This window comes from Peromyscus eremicus, chromosome 2 (assembly GCF_949786415.1).
Source record: "Peromyscus eremicus chromosome 2, PerEre_H2_v1, whole genome shotgun sequence".
Classification (NCBI taxonomy): Eukaryota; Metazoa; Chordata; class Mammalia; order Rodentia; family Cricetidae; genus Peromyscus; species Peromyscus eremicus.
This window is the reverse complement of record NC_081417.1, coordinates 155,794,776-155,815,261: the sequence shown is the minus strand read 5'-3', so window position 1 is coordinate 155,815,261 and position 20,486 is coordinate 155,794,776. Positions and strand designations below refer to the sequence as shown.

General features: G+C 44.8%; 1 protein-coding gene across 1 annotated transcript in view; it reads left to right on the top strand.

Annotated features, from left to right (window-relative positions):
- Positions 1–20,486, top strand: part of Vps13d (vacuolar protein sorting 13 homolog D) — a 234,382-nt gene that overhangs the window by 58,982 nt on the left and 154,914 nt on the right. The window contains exons 25-32 of the mRNA XM_059255348.1: positions 1,207–1,386; positions 5,838–6,060; positions 8,734–8,944; positions 11,986–12,157; positions 12,356–12,468; positions 13,866–14,078; positions 18,304–18,566; positions 19,399–19,532. Coding sequence (XP_059111331.1) covers positions 1,207–1,386; positions 5,838–6,060; positions 8,734–8,944; positions 11,986–12,157; positions 12,356–12,468; positions 13,866–14,078; positions 18,304–18,566; positions 19,399–19,532 — 1,509 coding nt within the window. The remainder of the gene's footprint in view (positions 1–1,206; positions 1,387–5,837; positions 6,061–8,733; positions 8,945–11,985; positions 12,158–12,355; positions 12,469–13,865; positions 14,079–18,303; positions 18,567–19,398; positions 19,533–20,486) is intronic.

The following is a 20,486-nucleotide window of genomic DNA, read 5'->3' as shown; positions in this document are numbered from 1 at the left end:
CAGTTAGCTGGTCATGCACACATGGATGTGGGGGCTCCACTGAAGCATGGGCAACCCACCAGTGGCTACACCGTCAAAGAAAAATGACTCTCCCAGTGTATTTTAGTGCAATGATAGGAACAAGAAAACAAAGCTAATACATTATAATTATACCCAGCGAGATAGTGTGGGCAGGCGCGTAAAGTGTTGGCCCGATCTTTAAGGGCCTTGCACAAAAGCCTGGTGTCCTGAGTTTGATTCATAGAATCCATGTAAAAGTGGGAGGAGAGAACCAACTCCACAGTTTTCCTTTCACCTCCGCATGTGTGCTGTGGGATGCATTACCCGCACCCCCCAAATATTAAATAAATTAAGAAGTTTCAAGAGAGTCCTTTGTGGCTGTAGCTCAGGGACAGAGTACTAGGTTCAATTCCCAGAATGCTCTCCGCGCCAAAACCCCTCTGTACTATAAAGTTGTATTTTTCTCTTAAAAGTAGCACAGAGGGGCTGGAGAGCTGGCTCAGTGGTTAAAAGCATTGGCTGCTCTTGCAGAGGACCTAGGTTCAGTTTCCAGCACCCACATGGTGGTGAACAACCATCAGTAACCTCGGTTCCAGGGGATCTAATGCCTCTTCTACCTTCCTAGACACCAGGCACTCATGTAGCGTACATATGTACGTTCAGGCACACAACTATATGCATAAAATGTTTGCTAGGTGTGTTGGCACATACTTTAATCCCAGCACTTGGGAGGCAGAGGCAGATGGATCTCTGAGATTGCGGCCAGTGTGTCTACAGATTGAGTTCTGGGACAGCCAGGGCTACCGAGAAGCTCTGTCTTAAAAACCAATCAACCAAACAAACACCAAATCAACCAAATTTAAAAGCAGCACAGGCCTGGTGAGATGAGAAGGGTCCTTGTTACATTACACATGTCCCGTAATCGAATATATTTTCTTCATTAACATTGTGAATGTATTTTCACATTTCTCTTATGATTTATTCTCTAATTTTTAGGCTATTTAGAAGTATGAAATTAATTTCCAAATATTTGGGTACTTTCCGTTATCATTTTGTTCCTGATTCTAATTTACTCTCGTGGCCACAAATAAACTATTGTGTTCTTTAATTGCTGTATAAGTTTATGAAAGTTTTTGGGCCCCGTAGAGGTCTGATTATAAAATTGGAGAAATAACCGAGTCTCTGGGTACTTTCCTTTCTTACCAGGTGAGGGACCAGGCGCAGCGATGCTCGAGGGTTCTTCTGGATATCGAAGCTGGTGCCCCTGTGCTTCTCATCCCAGAAAGTTCCAGATCAAATAATCTGATAGTAGCAAATTTGGGCAAGTTGAAAGTGAAGAACAAGTTTCTCTTTGCAGGTTTTCCTGGGACCTTTTTACAGGATAAGGTGAGCCCTCAGCGTCTGTGGCTGTTTAACTTGAGTTTGAATGTGAACGGAAAAATTCCCAGTCTACAGCTCAGGGGCTGCTGTTAACTTCTGAGGCCCTGTAGCTGGGAGATTTCTTTAGCATTTTATTGACATTTCACCTAACCTTTCCAGCTGAAATAGTGTTAAATTGTAACCCTCATTAAGTGCTATTAACTTGTTTCAGCTAACAACCCTGTGGGACCAGTCTTCCATGGGTTACAGTGTTCTCTACAAGCATAAAAGCGTTCCTGGGGGACAAGATCACTGGGTGGATAAGAGCACTTGCCACTCAGCCTGATTACCTGAGTTCAATCCCTGGAACCCATAGCGAAGGAGAGAACTGATCCCCAAAAGTTGTTTTCTGATGCCTACATGTACCCATACTCATACCCACACATCATGTACCTACATAGTAATAGTAAATTAAATTCTTTAAAAAAGGCATTCCTTTCTAGATGAGTTGTTTTCCTGATTTAGTTCAGTTTTTACTTGAAGACAATTAAAAATATCTTAGTGGTAAAAGGTTAGCTCATGTCCTGCTTTGCAGATTTAAATGACCTGGACATTTGTTGCTTATCGTGTTTGGAGTCTTCGGCTGGAGGTTTGCCAGCATTTTTACTCTGTATTTGGGAAAGCCAGGGCCTTTGAGTATGAGTAGCCAGTGAGTTCCGAAGCTGAGTGGGCCTTGGAGACACTCTGATGATCCATCTCCTCACTGGTTTCTGCCTTCCAGGAGCCTGAGTGACATTTCTAAGCAGCGGAGATGCCATTCTCAGGGTATGCTCCAACCACTCCTTGCTGGTCTCCAGGCCCTCAGTCCCTCTGCTTATTCAGTTCGAACTCATCTTCAGTGTGTGGGAAAGGCACTTACTAGAACACCCACCAGCTCTGCCTGTTTGTCACCCAGCAGCTAGTCATGTAGGAAAGGAGGGAGGTTTCAAGGAGATGAGTGTAAGATTTGATTGTAAGCTCCTAAGAACAGTAAAAATAGCAATGAGTAGCTGATGCTGTTGAACACCCATTGTATGTCATTTGGTGCTAAATTGTCTAAATATAAAAAGAAACCCTGTTTCTTCATAGCACTTCTGACACCATCTGTGTGCGGGCTTCTCTACACCTTCCATTTTCTAACTTTGTAGAAACCTCTTGGGAGTTAAGTTGGTCATGGTGCAGCTACCTGAAGTTAGCTAGCTTGGGCCCACTGTGGACACAACCATAGTTCTAGGTGTCTTATGCTTCTGACTAACCAGTGACAGATAAGGGGTTCCCACAGTCCCTCCCCAGGTCCAGTAAATTGCTGAAACAGCTCGTAGAGAAGCTGGGGGAAGCACATTGGCTGGCTCTTTTACAAGGGGTAGAAGAAAAGGCATGGCTGAAGAGTCAGATACATAGGTGTGTAGGGCAAGGGTGTTCAGGATCAGGAGCACAGAGACCTCTCTCGCATGCATTGGAGCATGCCCCCTTCTCTTGTGTATGTATCTAGCAATTTGGTAATGGTGAGTCCAGTATGTATGCTTTATTAATGAGCTTCTTGGCTCTTCCTGACAGCACTTTATCTCTAGCCCCTCTCTCTCTCTGGAGGTCTAAGGAGTATGACAGAAAGTTCCAGGAGTCACATAGTGAGTTCTTTGGAATGTGTTTTTTATTTATTTATTTTTATTTCATGCACATTGCATATATGTCTGTGTGTGGGTGTCAGATCACTGGAGTTACAGACAGTTGTTTGCTTCCATCTGGGTGCTGGGACTTGAATCCGGGTCCTCTGGAAGAACAGCAAGTGCTCTTAACCACTGAGCCATCTCTCCAGCCCCTGGAATGTGTTTTTGATACATCTTTTTTTTTTCTTTTCTTTTCTTTATTCCACGTGGAAAGTTTTATTATTAAAGAGAGAGAGAGAAAGAGATTGATACATCTTTATTTTGAGGTCACACTAAATGTTTGAGGCAGGGGGTTATCTGTAGTCAGAAATCTAGTTCAGTAGCACTATTTTGTTTCTCTCCCCTTCCAGAAAAAGGAATGGACTCATTTCATTGTATCAGATGTGTCTGTATATGAGCTGACAAGTTCGCTCCAAAGTTAGCTGTGGATGAAGAATTGCCAAACTATTTCAAGATGTTTTTACAAAAAGAGTCCTATATTTGTTAAGCCAAATAACAGCACAAATTATAGCATTTTAATGACAAAACCTTGCCTGTCTTTGAGGATTTGATTTTAAGTGGCAGTACCTACAAAGAATGCCTTTTCTTCAAGGTATAATGTGGGTTCTTCCTTCCTTCCTTCCTTCCTTCCTTCCTTCCTTCCTTCCTTCCTTCCTCCCTCCCTCTCTCCCTCCCTCCCTCCCTCCCTTCCTTCCTTCCTTTCTTTCTTTCATTTCTTGGTTATTTTTTGGGGAAAAAAAAAAACTTATGGGATTCAGCAGTCAGTTCACACTCATGTACTTAAAATAGAACAAAATGAAACCAGTCAAAAGCCCCCAAATGCTGACCCTTTTAAATACTTCACTGTGGGAGAGGCCTGCTTTATTACTTTGTATGGCTGCTTTGGGGAGTTACTTCTTGACTGAGCAGAGGAGCCTTTCTTAAGGACTATATTAAGAGTCTTTTTAGCCCTGACTAGTATTTCCTGAATGACCTCATTTTATATCCAGAAATCCTAGGAAAGCTGCTGTATTACACACTTGTGGTTGTTCGGTGGAATTCCCTAAGGCTGTGTGGAGTGTGCCATTTGTTCAGATCTCTGTGATCTGGCTCGCTTAGCTGTGCAGCTCCCCTCTCCTCATCCGAGCTCAGTGTTGACTGATGGTTTCTGTGTTGGTACTGTCCTCTTCCACTTTGCACTTACACTTGCCTGTTGATGTTCTTGCTCGTGTGAGGTGTGTCTAATACACAGCCCAGTGGCCCAGAACACGAAATACTGCTGACACAGAGCCTGTAGATCACTTGAGCACTTGTGCCCTGTGCCCTCAGGTTTTATGACTTCTGAATGTGGGGACAGGTTCCTAAAAAACCCATCTTACAGAAGACATGTTTGGAGTTTTGGCGTATACTTGCCTTTTCTTTTCCTCAACCATAGCTTGTGCTTAAACCATAATTTCTAAGTCAGAGTTGCTCAAAAGCTTCGAGTTGATCTCCTCAAGCCATTGATTTATTTTAGCTAACTACAGAGAGGATGGAGAGGTAAGTCAAGTGAAAGAGCAAAAACAGTTTCTGTGGTTGAAGTAAACAGAGCACTAGGGCACTTTTAATGTGGAAACATTTAAATGATAGCATTTACCTGGTAATCATCCTTGAAAACATGCAGGAAGTTTGTGTTACTGTTAGCTGTAATTACTGCTCAAGAAGTGGAGAGATCTCCGGGTTTTCACCTTTTATTCCAAAGCTGAGGAGTGAGCCTTGCAGCAGCAGCAGCAGCAGCAGCAGCAGCAGCAGCAGCAGCAGCAGCAGCAGAGAACCATTGCTTCTCAAGCTGCCAGGGTGCACGTGATAGGGCCAAGAAGGAGATGTCCCACGATGCAGAAGCCACACACAGACAGGGCTCTGAGGGTCCTGAGGACCCAAGGAAGAAGTTGAAACACCAATGACTGGCTCACTTTGTAGAATCAACTGAAAGCACTTAGCAAGAAAAGAGTCCTGTCCTTTCAAGAGAATCCCAGGGTTGGCTTTACTCTGTATGAGCAGAAGCCTGACATGGGTGACTCACCTCCTTTGTTTGCCTTTTGTTTCATTTCTATGGTTACTTAGATGGGAAATGCAGATGAGTATGGGGAGACTCGAATGCACAAACACCTTCCTGTGGTGATTCTATTGCAGTCCTAAAATGCACAAACGTCTTCCAGCGGTGACTATTGCAGTCCCACTGCCATTAGATACTTTTTGTTTATATCCCAGGCTGCCTTCAGACTTGATGTGTAGCTGAGGATAACCTTGATCCCCTTCCATCTCTACCCAGGATTACAGGCATGTGCCACCACATCCAGTTTATTTGGTGCTGGGCATTGCACCCAGGGCTTTTTGCAGACTAGGGAAGCATTCTGATACCTTAGGTACATCTGCAGTCCCCTAGGTACATTTTTTTTTTTTTTTAATTACAATAAGCTTCCCTCTCCCCCAAAGCAGTAAATATATTGTATAGTTGAGAGATTTGCTTCGGTTGAATTTGACAAATTGGTATTGTTCTTGAGCCAAAAGACAGTGTCTTCCTGCATTGCTGCTGTAATTCTCCACGGGTGTGGAATCTTTGGTAACAGTTTTGAAGATAATTGTGTGAGGTGGTGGGTGTCATGTCCCTCACTCTCTTGTGTCTAGGGTCTGAGGGCAGTGTATCTACTGCAGAGTCCTAGAGAAACTAGGGACTAGGGTGTGATTTCTGAGCTAGGAAAGGCATTGTTACCCCCTCATCTCTGCATTCTAGTTTTCTTTTCTTCCTCCTAGGAATCTGTGCCTTCAGCCTCTCCAACAGATACCCCCAAACACAGTGTGAAAAAGATGACAAGCACAGAGGATCCCAAGGGACCCCATGGACAGGGGCTATTCATGATGCCTCCTGCAGGAATGGGCCTTGGCAGCCTGAAGAGTGAGTTTGTGCCCAGTGCCTCCATCAAGCAGCGTGGGCAGCAGGCTACGCCACCTGTTAGCCAAAGTTCCAGCAGCCCAGGTAAGAAGAAGGAGCTGCACAGCGACGGTCGGGGCTGTCCTGAAGCCCTTCTGGGGAGCTCTGTGGAGTGCGGTGACATGGCAGAGGTTGACATGAGCTGGTATCTGTGTGATGACCAGGCCTCATGCTGCACTTGAGCATGAATGTCGGAGGTGCGTTTAGTCTCAGATAACTTCTAAAGTAGATTTATTTAGAAGATGTGATAGACGTGAAGAGGCTGTTGGTTGTCTGTGGGACTCTTACAGGTCCAGATGGCTCCCAGCAGATGGTGGCAGCCCAACTAGTCCTGTGTCCTCATAAGCTGTTACCCAGACTCTGTTCTTGCAGGCCAATGTCCTGTGGTCGTCCCCCGCCCCTGCCCCACACGCCCCAAAGATGCTAAGGTTAGTGTCAGTGAGGCTTAAGGGCAAAAGTACTATAAAACGACTCTCAGAGGTCTGAGTCATCCTGCTATGGGTACTCTTGTTTTTTATTTATTTATTTAGTTTTTTCTTCGGGCTTTTTGGGACATGGCTGTTTAAATAACCTAGGTTAGCTTGACCTCTACTTTCTGCCTCTGCCTCTCCAATGCTGTGACTGTGCTCCTCTTGTGAATGTAAGAATTTATCATTCTGAGCCTGGCCTGATCTGTGTTCTGGAGTTTTCAGCGTGTCGTAGATGGATGCTGTATTGGAAAGTGAGGAACTCAGTTGGGAGAGAGGCATAGTGTAAGAGGCGGCTGAGATGAGCTCAGTGCAGCTGCACTGTGGGCAGTGAAGGGTGGCTACTGAGGGAGGGTCTAACTGTTTTTGCTAGACAGACCCAAGAACGGGTGGACTCCCTGCAGGACCTCATAGTCCTAGAGGTGAGAGCAAAGAGATTAATGGCTGTGCTGTCGAGAGATGATTTTGTTCATAATTGTGGCGTTTTCTTGAACACATCAATGAGTCAAATGCCATTGTGTTTATTTGCATAGACTTATCCTTGTGGTACCCTGCTCAGGGTTTATCTCTCCTTCACAGGAGGGAGGAGATGAAGTAACTTGGCTTGTCATGTGGCTAGTAAGTGGTAAAGCTGGACAGTGAGTTTTGGAAGAAGACGTTGACCAGTGTGACTCTGTGAGCTCTGTTGGCGGTACTTGGAGGGTTGCTGTGAACCACTCTGTAAGTGGTTAAGACAGTGATGGCTAGACATGAGCCAGCCTGACATACAGGTGGATGGATGCCTGTGAGAAGAGCTCTGGGGGCGGGTAGGGAGATGGCTCAGTCAGTAAAGGACTTGCACACAAGCATTAGGACTGAGCATTTGAACCTCCCCGGCACTCAAGTCAAACAATGACAACAACAAAACTGGACAAACTAGCCTATGTCTAATACCAGTGCTGGGGAGGTGGAGGCAGGGCATCCCTGGGGCTTGTTGGGCAAACAGTCCAGATTGAATGAGAGACCTTGATCAAAAAATAAGGTGTAGAACAATTGAGGAAGACTACACAAGACACTGACCTTTGACAGCCACACACAAGTGAATGTGCATGGGCATTGATCTATACATGTGAACATGTACAAACATAAACAAAGAGATTTGGAATGTCTTACAGGAGTATGTCTGTTCCAACATCTTTTCTCCTACCCAGTTGATGTTTTTAACTAAAATTTGTTCATCCATGGTACCTGGCGTTGGATAAAGGCTGCGGTTTCACACTGTCTCCATGTGGTTCTAGGTTCTACAGCCGCTCCCTAGGATCTCTGTGGTCATGACATCACTGTTCTATACCTCTCTCACAGATACATCCTGCTCTCATGGGTTTCACGTATCTGTAGTACAACTGTACCATCAAGAACTGTTTACCAAGCTCCTGCTTAATGATGGGTGTTATAATACTCTGTTCCCTGTATATGTATATTAACACATACATATTAACATCCCCTTAGTTACAGTCCCTCCTGGGGTGTTACTTACAGAAGAAAAATATTAGATGAACATGAGCATTAATAGATTATAGTACATGTTATGGGAAAGAAGAAAATTGAGGACTCAGTGTAGATCGAGGTGGGAAGGTCATGGTACTGCTGAGGCTGCCCAAGAAGCAAAGAGCATGGCCTTTTGGGAGATGTAAAGGCCTAGAGACCTGAAATTTGGAGAGCAAATGGGAGAATGGCTTGAAGTGAGGTCAGAAAAGTGGGCTGTGGGCTTAGGTAGGACCTTGTAGGCATTTGCAGGGAGTTTTGCATTAAACATAGCTACTGAAGCTTCCAAAGGAAGAGAACATTTCAGTCTGTTTCCTTTTTACCCAGGCATTTTGTGGAGAGAATGTGGAATTATATAGGTACACTGGAGGATTGTTTGTGGAGGTGTTATAGGCAAGGGTGAAGGTGGTTTGGGTTTGATCAGTGGTAATAGAAATGGTTAAACATAGTGAGTATGTGTTTGAAAAAAGATTTCTGCTGAGACGTGAGCAGCATGGCCAGGTGTGGAGGGCAGGGAGCAGCATGTGTTGGACCCAGCTATGATGCTCTGCATCGTGGGCTCTTGAGGCCCCCGATGGCCCGGTTGCTGAGTAGTACAGTGCAGGGCAGCAACTGGTTCTGATTTTCAAGGACAGGATGAACTGACTTTGACCCTGCACTTTGCTCAAGCCCAGTCCTTTTAGCATGCTACTTTTGTCCTTACCTCTTTTTCCTTGGGTCCTTGTAGAAGACCATGTCTGCCTGCTGGATTGCATTGTCGTGGATCTGCAGGACATGGACATCTTTGCTGCAGAGAGACGCCCCAGAGAGGGCTCTCAAGCCTCTGACAACAGCAGTGGGGACCTGGTCTTCCCTTCCTATTTTGTGCGCCAGACAGGAGGAAGTCTCTTAACTGAGCCTTGTAGGCTGAAATTGCAGGTGGAGAGAAATTTGGACAAGTGAGTGTCTTATCTATCTGAATACCGTGTAAGTAGAATTTTAGTAGCTTGGAAATCAGTGCTGCAAGGTAAGAGAGGAACACTTCTTCACCTCTGTAGTGAATGTTGAATCCTTGCTATGTGCTAGACAAGAGGGTTTCTGTGATGAAAGAGAAACTGCTGCCGTCACAGAGCTTAAGTTTTTTTTTTTTTTTTTTTTTTTTTTTTGGGAGGGACATAGGAAGATAGTTAGATGGCTCTAACTTAGTGTTTGATTCGGGGACTGTCTTGTAACCTTGCTTTGGGGACAAAGAGGAAAGAGTTGGAATTTAGCATGGCTTTAAGTGGTAATAGGGAGGTAGTGAGAACAGGCAGGGTATCTGGAAAAGATGGGCATTTGGAGTAAGTGGGCCAAGTGTAATAGACCCCTGGAGTCCATTCACTTTGCATAACTGCCCTGGTGCAATTTTCCCCTGTCCATATCAGGAAGCCCATTTGAGAGTGCTCCATGAAGACTAGGGATGCCCCAATTTACCCTGTAGTTAGCCTCATGTGCAGGAAGCTTGTGTCTGTAGTTGAGAGCAATCACTGATTCGCTTCTCATTGGCTTCATAACTGCCTGGGAAACTTGATGATCCTAGACCAGCAGAGTCATGCTCGGGGTCAAAGCTTGGGTGTGTATTTAGCACGGTTGTGGCCTAGGGAGTGCTCCTGCTTGCCTGGCCCACACATGTGGACTGGATGTACTGATTACAGCATATGACATCTTTCATTATGCTGCTTTGGTTTGGGAGAAAGCAGCATTTTGCATTTTAACTCCAGGGAAAGATAGAAAGTATCTAGATAGCAATCAAAGAGATTTGCTGAGGTTGGAGATGGTTCAACGGTTAGGAGAACATGCTGCTCTTCAGGGGACCCAAGTTTGGTTCCTATCATCTATGTCAGGCAGCTCACAACCACCTCTAACTACATCTCTGGGGAATCTGATGCCTTCTACTGGCTTCCATGAACAGCTGCACACACATGCACACATGCACACACACACACACACACACACACACACACACACACACACGAAGTCAAACAAAACCCAAAGATATTTGCAATGGGTACACTTTAAAAAGTAGCCTCATTAAACAGTCCCTTTCCAGTCCCCAGGTTTGGGCAACTCACTTTATGCCATTTTTCCATTTTGGTTTAGCTCATTGGGGTATTTCTCTCATTGGAACCTGTTATTCTAGAGCTCCCTCCTGGTGTCCAGTTATGGTTGGCATGGGCTCTATTTGGCTATGTTGGCTTGCCTATCCTAAGGACTTCTTATTTAGGGACTGAACTCTTGGTTTTCGTTGCAAGCAATGGTTTTTAAGAAGTACTTTTCTTCTCTGCTTCTCTAAATTCTCCCCTTCCCTTCAGTGCTGTATGGGGTGGCACAGCTCTGTCAGCCAGCAAGAACACAGCAGCAGATGTGTTGTCCACTCCCTGCCCACCAGCGCACCACATGGCAGTGCTTCCCTGTTGTCCTTTGTTGATTGCATTCTTGCTCTTTCAAACTCTATGTGGGACTGGAGAGATGGCTCAGTGGTTAAGAGCATGTGCTGCTCTTGAAAGGCCCTGAGTTCGGTTCCCAGCACCTGTGTCAGGTGGCTTATCTGTAACTCCAGCTTCAGGGGATCCCATGCCTCTGGCCTCCCTGGACACCTGCACTCAGCATGTATACACCTTACCCCTGCCCCCTCATGTAAATCAAATAAAACAAACAAAGCAGTTTTATTGTATATAGGTTTTCCCTTGCAGACAAGTCAAATTTATTTACTTATTTACTTATTTTGGGCAGTTCTGAGAGTCAAACCTAGGGACATAGTACATGCTAGACAAGTACCCTGCCATTGAACTATATATGTCCCTAGCCCTAGAGCAGGTTTTTTTTCCTTTTCTTTTTTTTTTTTTTTTTTAATATAGATTTGCACATCTTCCTCTTTAAATCCCAATCCTTGAGTTCATGTATTCAGACCTTGTGTATGGAGGACCCATGATGCCTGCTGCACCCATGGAAGGCAGAGAGAGCTCTTTAGTCCTAGCATGAAGCATGTGTGTCCCAGCAGCTGTGGGTATCTTCAGTCTCACTCCAGCTCCTCCAGGCACTGTCAGGTGTTACCCTAATGAAGTGTCCCCCCTGTGCTCAGGAGGAAAGACTTGTTTCTTCTTCTGTCTCCTATGGGAGCTGGAGCTAAGAGCTGGGCATCTGGTCCTTATGACTTCCCCAACTGGAATGTTTAAGCTATTTTTGAGCCTTGTGAGATTTTTCCTTATTACTAGGCTAGTTAGGCCTGGTGTGGTTACACCTGTAATCCCAATATTCAGGAGGCTGAAGCAGGAGAATTGCTATGAATTCAAGACTATGAGCCACAGTGTGAGACTGTTTGAAAAACAAAACAAGGCAAAACATAACAAAAACCCAAACTCAAAACCAAAACAAAACTTGGGGTTGGAGAGATGGCTCAGCAGTTTTGAGGACTGGTTGCTCTTGTAAAGGACCTGGGTTCAATTCCCAGCACCCACATGGCAGCTGAAAACCACCTATAACTCCATATCCAAGGGATAAGATCCCCTCTTCTGGACTCTACAGGCACTGCACACATGTGGTGTACAGACATACATGCAGACAAAATAATCATGTATGTAAAATAAAAAACAATTAGTTCATATGTGTATTTGTATGTATGTGTATGTTCATATTTGTGTGTGCACTTATTTGGCATGCTTGAGATGGAACCTGGGGCTCATGTGTGCTAGACTAATGCTCTACCACAGAGCCACATCCTCAGCTCATTAGATCTGAGGATTTTTTCCATGTACATGTGGGAGCTAAAAGTGTCTCTGTAGATAAAGCATGGCAGTCACAGTAACATCATCATTGGAGATGCATGACTTTTTTTGCCATTGCAAGTTAGAGAATAGCTGACTGATAATGTTGTAGCCACATTGTAGCCTTACATTTGGCTGTGCTGTACCAAGGCAGTTAGTGACTTATTTCTGAGAGTGGCCTTCTTTCTTTCTCATAGAGAAATAAGCCACACTGTTGCAGACATATCTGTCCATGGCAGTCTGTCATCCGTGCACTGCTCCCTGGATCTGTGTAAATACAAGCTGATCCGAGGCTTACTAGAGAACAACCTGGGGGAGCCCATAGAAGAGTTTATGCGGCCTTACGACCTGCAGGATCCAAGGATTCACGTGAGTGAGATAGAATGGGTGCTCCTCCGTAACTTGGAGTCTCTGCTGGTGGTCATCCATGTGGATACTCCTCCAAGACGGTGGGGAGCAGAAGAGGGGTGGGGGTGGGACAGTGGGTGGATTAGATTTCTTTACCTTTGAGTTCATTTTCAGGTTGACACCCTCACCCCAGGGTTGACTAGCATTTTCCTTTCACAGACTGTGCTGAGCGGAGAAGTGTACACTTGCATGTGCTTCCTCATCGATATGGTGAATGTGAGTCTGGAGCTCAAGGATCCGAAAGGAAAAGAAGGCACTGGCTCCCTAGCCAGGTCAGACTTTGATTAACTCTGTGATTTTTACTGGTAGTAAGAACGATGTGAGAATGTATCCATTTCACATTAGCAGAGGGCAGAGTGCAGTGGTGGTCTGAGGCTAATGAAGTGTATAAGTGCTTTGTGTGTGTGCATGCATGTATGTGTGTGAGATCATGTTTGTATGTGCGTGAGAATGAGGTTTGTGTGTGTGTGTGTGTGGTGCTGATGATCAGGTACCGTAGAGTTGTGCCCCTGACCCCCTGAGTGCTTTATTAGAAGTTTCAATTTGGTTGTCCTATCAGCCAAGTCAGGTTAGCTTATGTCCTTTTAACAGCCTGCCCCAAATACTGGTGACTTAAAGCTGTGAAGGTATGTTTTCCTCTCAAGCTAGGACACTGGGGGACAGGCTGCTCTGCTGTTTTGTCTTTTGAGTGACAGAACATTTGCTTTTGTTATTCTTTTGGTTTTGAGGTGGAGTCTTGCTGTGTTACCCAGGTTTACTTTGAACTCCAGGAACCCAGCCTCAATTTCCTTGAGTAGCTGGGACATAGGTGTGTCACTGTACCCCATGTTCTGAGCATTTTGACAGGGCAGATTGAAAAATAAGAGCTCTGGAATAGTAAAAATAAGAGCTCTGGAATAGTAAACATAAGAGCTCTGGAATAGTAGAAATAAGAGCTCTGGAATAGCACTTCAGTGCTCTGGTACACTTGGCACTGGAGCATAGTCCGACCAGTGTGAGGGGAGTTGGGGGGGCACCTTGCCCTGTGTCTATACAGTTTTGGTATAGTTCTGGGCAGAGCATCACTGGTGACTGCCTGGTGGGTCAGTGTTTTAAAACTGAGAGAATTCAGACAGATTTAGATATAGACAGACAGACAGAGAATATGAATGAGAACTGTTTTGAAAATTGACAGCACTGGGCTGAGCTCCCTACTTGGGAACCTTTGGACTTATTTCCTTGTGTGCAGAGTAGGATGTGTTCTGATGGCTTCTAGTGTGCTATAGTGGTCTTACACAGATGTGCAGGCTGACTCTGGAAAGCGAAGCCTCAAGCATGCTGTAATTTCATAGATGGAGGTCAAAAGCGACCCTCTATATCCATTGGGGATTATGATTTAACACATGGCTTTCTTAGCCTAGGATGGGACATGGGACGGTAAACCATCAAGGATATAATAGACTGGGTATATTGTTATTCCTCTGGATATAATCACCTCTCTGCAAATGGAAAAGGTTTAAAGCACAGTACCATTAACTGCATTTTGAGCGGTCTGTGACCAAAACCAATGCAGGATCTCAGATTGAAAGGTACTCTGATACATTGATGATGGTGCTCTTGTTTCACACTTGAACTTAATTTTGTAAGGTGGGATTGTGCTTAACTTTTTGTTTGCTTTCTTCCCTTTCAGATTTGACTTTAAGAAATGTAAGCTGCTCTATGAGAGTTTTTCCAACCAGACCAAGTCCATTAACTTGGTTTCCCATTCTATGATGGCATTTGACACTCGATATGCTGGGCAGAAGCCCAGCCCTGGTATGACCAATGTGTTCAACTGTATCTTTCAGCCCTCCAAGAGCAGCAGCGCCACCCAGGGCTCCATTCAGATTGAACTGCATTTCAGGTAGTGGAGGCAGACCGCAGCCAGCTCTGCCTTCCTTTTTCTGTCTGTCCCCACCCCCACCCCCTAGGTCTCTCTGTGTAGCTCAGGCTTTCCTTGAAGCCACTGTCCTCCTACCTCCATGTACCCCCACACTTGGACCCCCAACTCTGTCTTTCTTCTCTTTTTTAATTTATTGACTTTTATTTTAAGTGCATTGGTGTTTTGCCTGCGGGTATGTCTGTGTGACAGTGTCAGATCTTGGAGTTACAGACAGTTGTGGGCTGCAGGTTCGTGCTAGGAATTGAAGAGCAGTCAATGCCCTTAACCGCTGAGCCATCTCTCCAGCCCTCCAGCTCGGACTTCCTTTATGCCGATACTTCCTTTTGTGGTCAGTGGGCCAGGTCCATGTGGCTTTAGAACATCAACGGACCCAAAAATTGGAGGCTCACTGGTACTCACCAGCACTGGTGTCGCTCAACGGCCCCATGACTTGTGGTAACAGCACCTGTTCCCTTGCAGTATCATGGACTCACCAAAAGATGTCTCTGTTGCCTTAAAAAAAAAAAAAAAAGTAGTTTGGCATTGAGCCAGATCCTCAAAATCAACCTCCTTGTAAGCTTTTATTTGTAAAGTGACTTGGGGAAGGAAGAAATTATGTGAGTTTAAGGAAAAAAACCCAAGCCAAAAGCTTTTGGTCTACATGCAAGGAAAGGCGGTTTTGACCTGAACAGTTATTTATTCAGGTCTCCCTGACTCTGGTATTATGGGAGGCAGTGGGGACAGGGAGGGGAGGGAAAATGTTCTAGAATGAGACAGACCTTAGCCCCAAGACTTAGTCTTCCTCTCCATAGCTATGCATCCTATGAGCTTTGAGATTCACTTTCCTCTTATGGAATGAACCAAGAGTTGAGTCATTCTGGCGAGTCACATGGCATCCGAAGCAGCCGCTGCTGTTACAGCTGTCATAGCTGTGCCCTTTCATGCTCCCCTAGAGCAGTGGTTCTCAACCTTCCTAATGCTACGACCCTTTAATACAGCTCCTCATGTGCTGACCCCCACCATACAACTATTTTCATTCCTATTTCATTACTGTAATCTTGCTACTGTTATGAATCTTAATGTAAATATCTGTTCTGCAGGATATCTGATGTATGACCCTCAAAGGGGTCTCGACCCACAGGTTGTGAACTCCTGCCCTAGTGTGAGATTCTCATGGCTTATGGCTGTTCTTGTACTTGTATGGCTGGTGTTTAGTGTGCCACTCAAGACTTATTCCCAGTTTAGCTTTGGAAGGGAGGAGCTCTTGGTCTCTCCATATGCCTTTAGGAGGCCTAGCAAAGGAGACATTTTAGCCCTTGTAGGAACATTAGGAGTCCAACAGTGGTAGTGCTAGTGGCTTCTTGCTGGTCCCTGCCTTGACCAGGCATCTAACCTACTGCCAGTTGAATCCTCCCAGATCTGCAAACTTGGGCAATTTCGGCCCCCTTTCACACACAGAAGCTAAAAGTCTAGTAGTCACAGTTAGACCTGGGCCTCTGATGTCAAAGTTGAGTCCCACCAACTCTTCATGCCCTCTGGTCTCTGTCATTGGCTGAGTGTAGCCTTGGGGTGTGCTGGGTGTGTTTGGCAGCTTCTATGAAGATGTTTCTTAGAACGGGGGGCTTCCATGTATTTGGTCCTCCTGCAGAGGGGTAGTTTGGTGTTTGCTTTATTGTTACTAATTGTGACTTCCAAAGTAGAGTCAGCTCTTTGTCCCCTCCTCATCATATCTTTAATATACAGGGGGCCTAAAGTATTATTCTGCTCATATACTAAAGACATATAATTTCATGGAGTCAAACAATCATTTCTTACCTTGGCTTTTGCTAACAGACGTGCCGTTGTTAGTGAGAGAAGTGAACTGCTTCAGGAAGAATCATTCTTCTGTTGGGATTTTGTATGTCAAATATAAATCACTTCACAGTGTTTGAAGGCTTGAAATATTTTCCAGAACAGGGTCTGACACACTGACTTTCCGGTTAGCACCAAGGCCTGACAGTCCCTGCTCAGAATGGGGTGGAAAAATTTTACTGAGGGCAACATTTTTTGTCCATTACAAAAGGGTAGAGTGTTTCTGTGACAAATGCTGTGTGTGAGAAGGAACTGTGCCTTGCCATGCCCTTTTACTAGAGGCAGTGAGCCAGGTTTACCAGAAGCGAGACTGGAGAAAGCAGCCTTAGGCACATCCCCAAGTCAGCGTTTCACAGGCAAGCGGGGAGTTAGTAAATGTAGCAGCCAGAGCCAGAGTCTCTTTCACAAAATCAAGTTCAACTCCCAAACCCTGAGACCTGCCCCTAGCCTGCTTCTGCTGGCCTCCTTTCCTCTGCCTGCTAGTGTGGTGATAGTGCTGCCATCACCCCTGAGGACACTGTGGCTTCAGGCCAGGCCTGAGAGTCTTTCTGGGGAACCATGAAGACTATAAAGGCAGTCCCTGTCCCCTGCCCATTGCCCATTTTTACTCTAGGGTGCTTGCTCTCCATTTATGGCCAATGTCCTCTTCAGGCTAGAATATCTGGGGTCTTAGGTTAGTTGCAGTTAAAGAAGCCAGATAGTACTGGTGCATGAACTTGACATTTGTGAAGCAGTCCTGAGGTTCTAAGAAGAGGCCTCATCAATCTTAGACTTGTTTGTCAGGAAAGAAGCTGGCGTTTAGGGGACACCTGCCACGTGCCTGGTGCTTTCGCTTACAATGTTAGTTCTCATTTTATATGAGGGAACAGGTTGACATACCCAGGATCACACAGCTTGAGAGTGACAAGATTTTAGTCTGGTCTCTTGACTTCAAAGCCTTTACTCTTCCTGCGGACAGCCTTTCCCAGCGTTAGCACTGCAGGTAGCGATTCCTTAAAAGTAGGGCCTGTGGCCAGAAGCAACTCAGAGTTGGGGTGAAAAACCCAAATATTTTGGAGAATTCACATAGGCTTTGCCAGTCAAATATCTCTAATAAACCTTCCAATATTCAGGGGCTAGAGGAATGGCTCAGCAATTAAAGCGCTTTTGCAGAAGGTCCAGGTTTCATTCCCAGAACCCAGACGATGACTTACAACCATTTGGAATGTCTGTCCCAGGGTACCAGTGCCTTTTTCTGGCCTCCTTGGGCACTGTACATATGTGGTACAAAGACATACATAAAGGCAAAACACCCATACATAACAGCAAAAATAAAGTGAACACCCAAAGGCTCTCAATTCAGATTTGAGCATTTGGGTACTTGGATTGGGATGCTTGTTGATATTTCAGCTCAGGCTGCCCCTGTAAGGCTTTCCTATGCATGGTGGCATGGTTAGGAGCATTCCAACTCTACCTACTAGGTGCCAATTGTGCCCTCTCAATAATAATATTATTAAATATTATTATTATTGTTGTTGTTTTCCGAGACAGGGTTTCACCGTGTAGCCCTGGAACTCACTCTGTAGACCAGGCTGGCCTCGAACTCATGGAGTACCATCTGCCTCTGTCTCCCAAGTGCTGGGATTAAAGGCTTGCACAACCACTGCCTGGTGCCCTCTCAAGTTATTATTACTAATAACAGCTGTCGTTAAAGACAGCAAAATAAAAAAAAAATGGCTAGATTGCCTAATAAATGCCTGTTGTGGACTCATGTTAGCTGAGGGCTCTGCTATCCTACTTTCTTAGATATAGGGTTTTTTTTTGTTGTTGTTGTTTTTTTTCAGATGAGGGGCTGGAGAGATGGTTCATTGATTGAGAGCACTTGTTGCTCTTGCTGAGGACCTGGGTTCAGTTTCCAGCACCCACGTGGTGGCTCACACTGTCTGTAACTCCAGTTCCAGAGGATCCAGTGCCCTCTTCTTGAGCACTGGGCATGCAAGTGGTGAACAGACATACATGTAGGCAAAACACTCACACACATAAAATAGTTCTTTAAAAAACGTGATTAACCTCCAGAAAGTTTATACTTCGTGTGCTCATAAAGCAGTGCTCAGAGTGTTTCCATGCTCAAAGTTGGCAGTTTCTCGAATACTGGAATGGGACCCGGCATGGTGCTACACACCTGAATTCCCAGGTACATAGGAGCCTAAAGCAGGAGGATCCTGAGTCCAGGCATTTGAGCCCATGTTGGATAACATAAAAACAGAAGAAAAGGAAAAAACAATACCGAATTGTTACTTACTGGGCCTGAATAAGGCCTTGGCAGTGATGGAAATACCATCTTTGTGATTGTTTTTTCCTGCCTTCTTTCTTGCAGATCTACAAAGGATTCTTCCTGTTTCACTGTCGTTCTCAACAATCTCCGAGTGTTTCTCATATTTGACTGGCTGCTGTTGGTCCACGACTTCTTGCATACTCCCAGTGATATTAAGAAACAAAATGTCACTCCTGCACGCCACCGCAATGCCAGCAGCGAATCTGCTGTTGTTCCCAAAACGGTTAAGAGTGGAGTAGTCACCAAGCGGTCTTCCCTGCCTGTGTCCAATGAGAGGCACCTGGAAGTCAAGGTCAATGTAACAGGTGATTGTTCTTTGTGTGCGCCAGTGTTTGTTAGTTTGGATGTTAGGTCAGACCTGTTGTACAGGACAACTTCTCTGTGCCAGCCACACCTCCTTATTTTTTGAGACAGGATCTCACATAGAGCAGGCTGATTGGAAACACTAAGGTCTACCTACTTCTGCCTCCTGAATGCTAGTATTAAAGTGTTTTTTGTTTTAGAGGAGGATCTCACTCTGTATCACAGGCTGACCTGGAATTTGTAGCAGTCCACCTGCAGTAGTCCACCTGCCTCAGCTTCTGCCTCCCAATGCTGGGATTGTTGGTATAAACCACTGCATCTAACTTCATACTTTTTTTTGGATGAAAACCCAATGTGAGTGAGTTTTGCAGACACAGCTGAGTAGAGACCTGTCAGCACTTAGCAGCAAGTGGTGGCTGGACATCAGTGGTCTGCACTCCTTGTGGGCAGTGTGAACAGCTGTGCAAAGCTGTTGTGATACCCCATGCTGCTTGACCAACCCATCTGACTCTTCTTCCTTGGCTTCTAAGTCCTCTGGAGATAGGATGCTCTTCTTAACTTCTGAGTATCTTTTTTTGGGCCTCTCACCATGACTAGAATGTCATTTCTCTGTCTGTCTTGAACATGCATGTTGAACAGAGGAACTACATTCTAGTCCTTTCTGCCAGGCACTGCTCTGTTAGCTCAGCTGTGCTTGCCAGATTCTGAGTCTGGGAAGGTAGTGAAACAGGACATCGAGAGCCATCCTAGAGAAGGAACAGTGTCCTCACCTGGCACTGTGAAGGTAGTGGCAGCTTCCTTGCTTGCCTTGACTGATGATGCCATCCTTCGCAGGCACGGAGTTTGTGGTTGTTGAAGATGTGTCTTGCTTTGATACCAACGCCATTATTCTGAAAGGCACCACAGTGCTCACCTATAAACCCCGCTTTGCTGACCGCCCCTTTTCAGGAAGTTTGTTTGGCATTGAGGTAAGTTTGTGTGTTGACCACAGCACTGCAGAGGGATCCAGAGAGAAACATCTAGAAAAGTATTTGCCTCCTGAATGCTTATTTTTCTAGTGCTAGGAATGGAACTGAGGGTCTTGTGAATGCTTAGGCAAGCACTTTACCACCAAGCTACTTTCCCACCCTGCCCCTTTTTATGCAAAATGGTTTAGGCACAACCTCCAGAGATTTTGAGTCAGTAGGACTGGGAAAAGACCCAAGACTCTGTTTTTATAAATATGTGTGTGTGTGTATATATATATACACACACACAGTATAAATATATATGGTTATATATAGTGTGTAATTTATATATATGGTTACAATATACATAGTGTGTTTGTTGTGTGGTAATTTATATATATGGATATATATATAGTGTATATAATTTGTGAACATAGATACAGGTATATATGTATATATAAAATACAGTATAAATTATAAACACATAATGCATCTATATGATTAAAATAGATATATAGTATATGTGATATATTGTGTATGTGTAATTAATAAATACACATATATAGTATGTATAAATTCTATTGTCTGTATATATAGTGTATGTGATATACATACACATATAGTATGTATATAATTTATATATGATATGGATATATTGTGTGAGTATGAGAGAGAGAGAGAGAGAGAGAGAGAGTATGTGTGTGTGTGTGTGTGTGTGTGTGTGTTGCTTTGGATTGAACCCAAGGCCTTATGCATTTTAGGCAAGCACTCCATCAACTGAGGTGAGCTACATTCCCTGCTCAGCTCAGTCCTTTTTTGTTTTGATTGTCCATTGCCTAGGCTAGCCTTGAACTTTTGATCCTTTTGCTTTAGCCTCTGGAGTAGCAGGGATTATAGACCTATGCCACCGTCTCCATCACAGCCTCCGGAACTCTTCTTAGGGGAACATCATTTAGTGAAGGGCCTTTGCCTTCT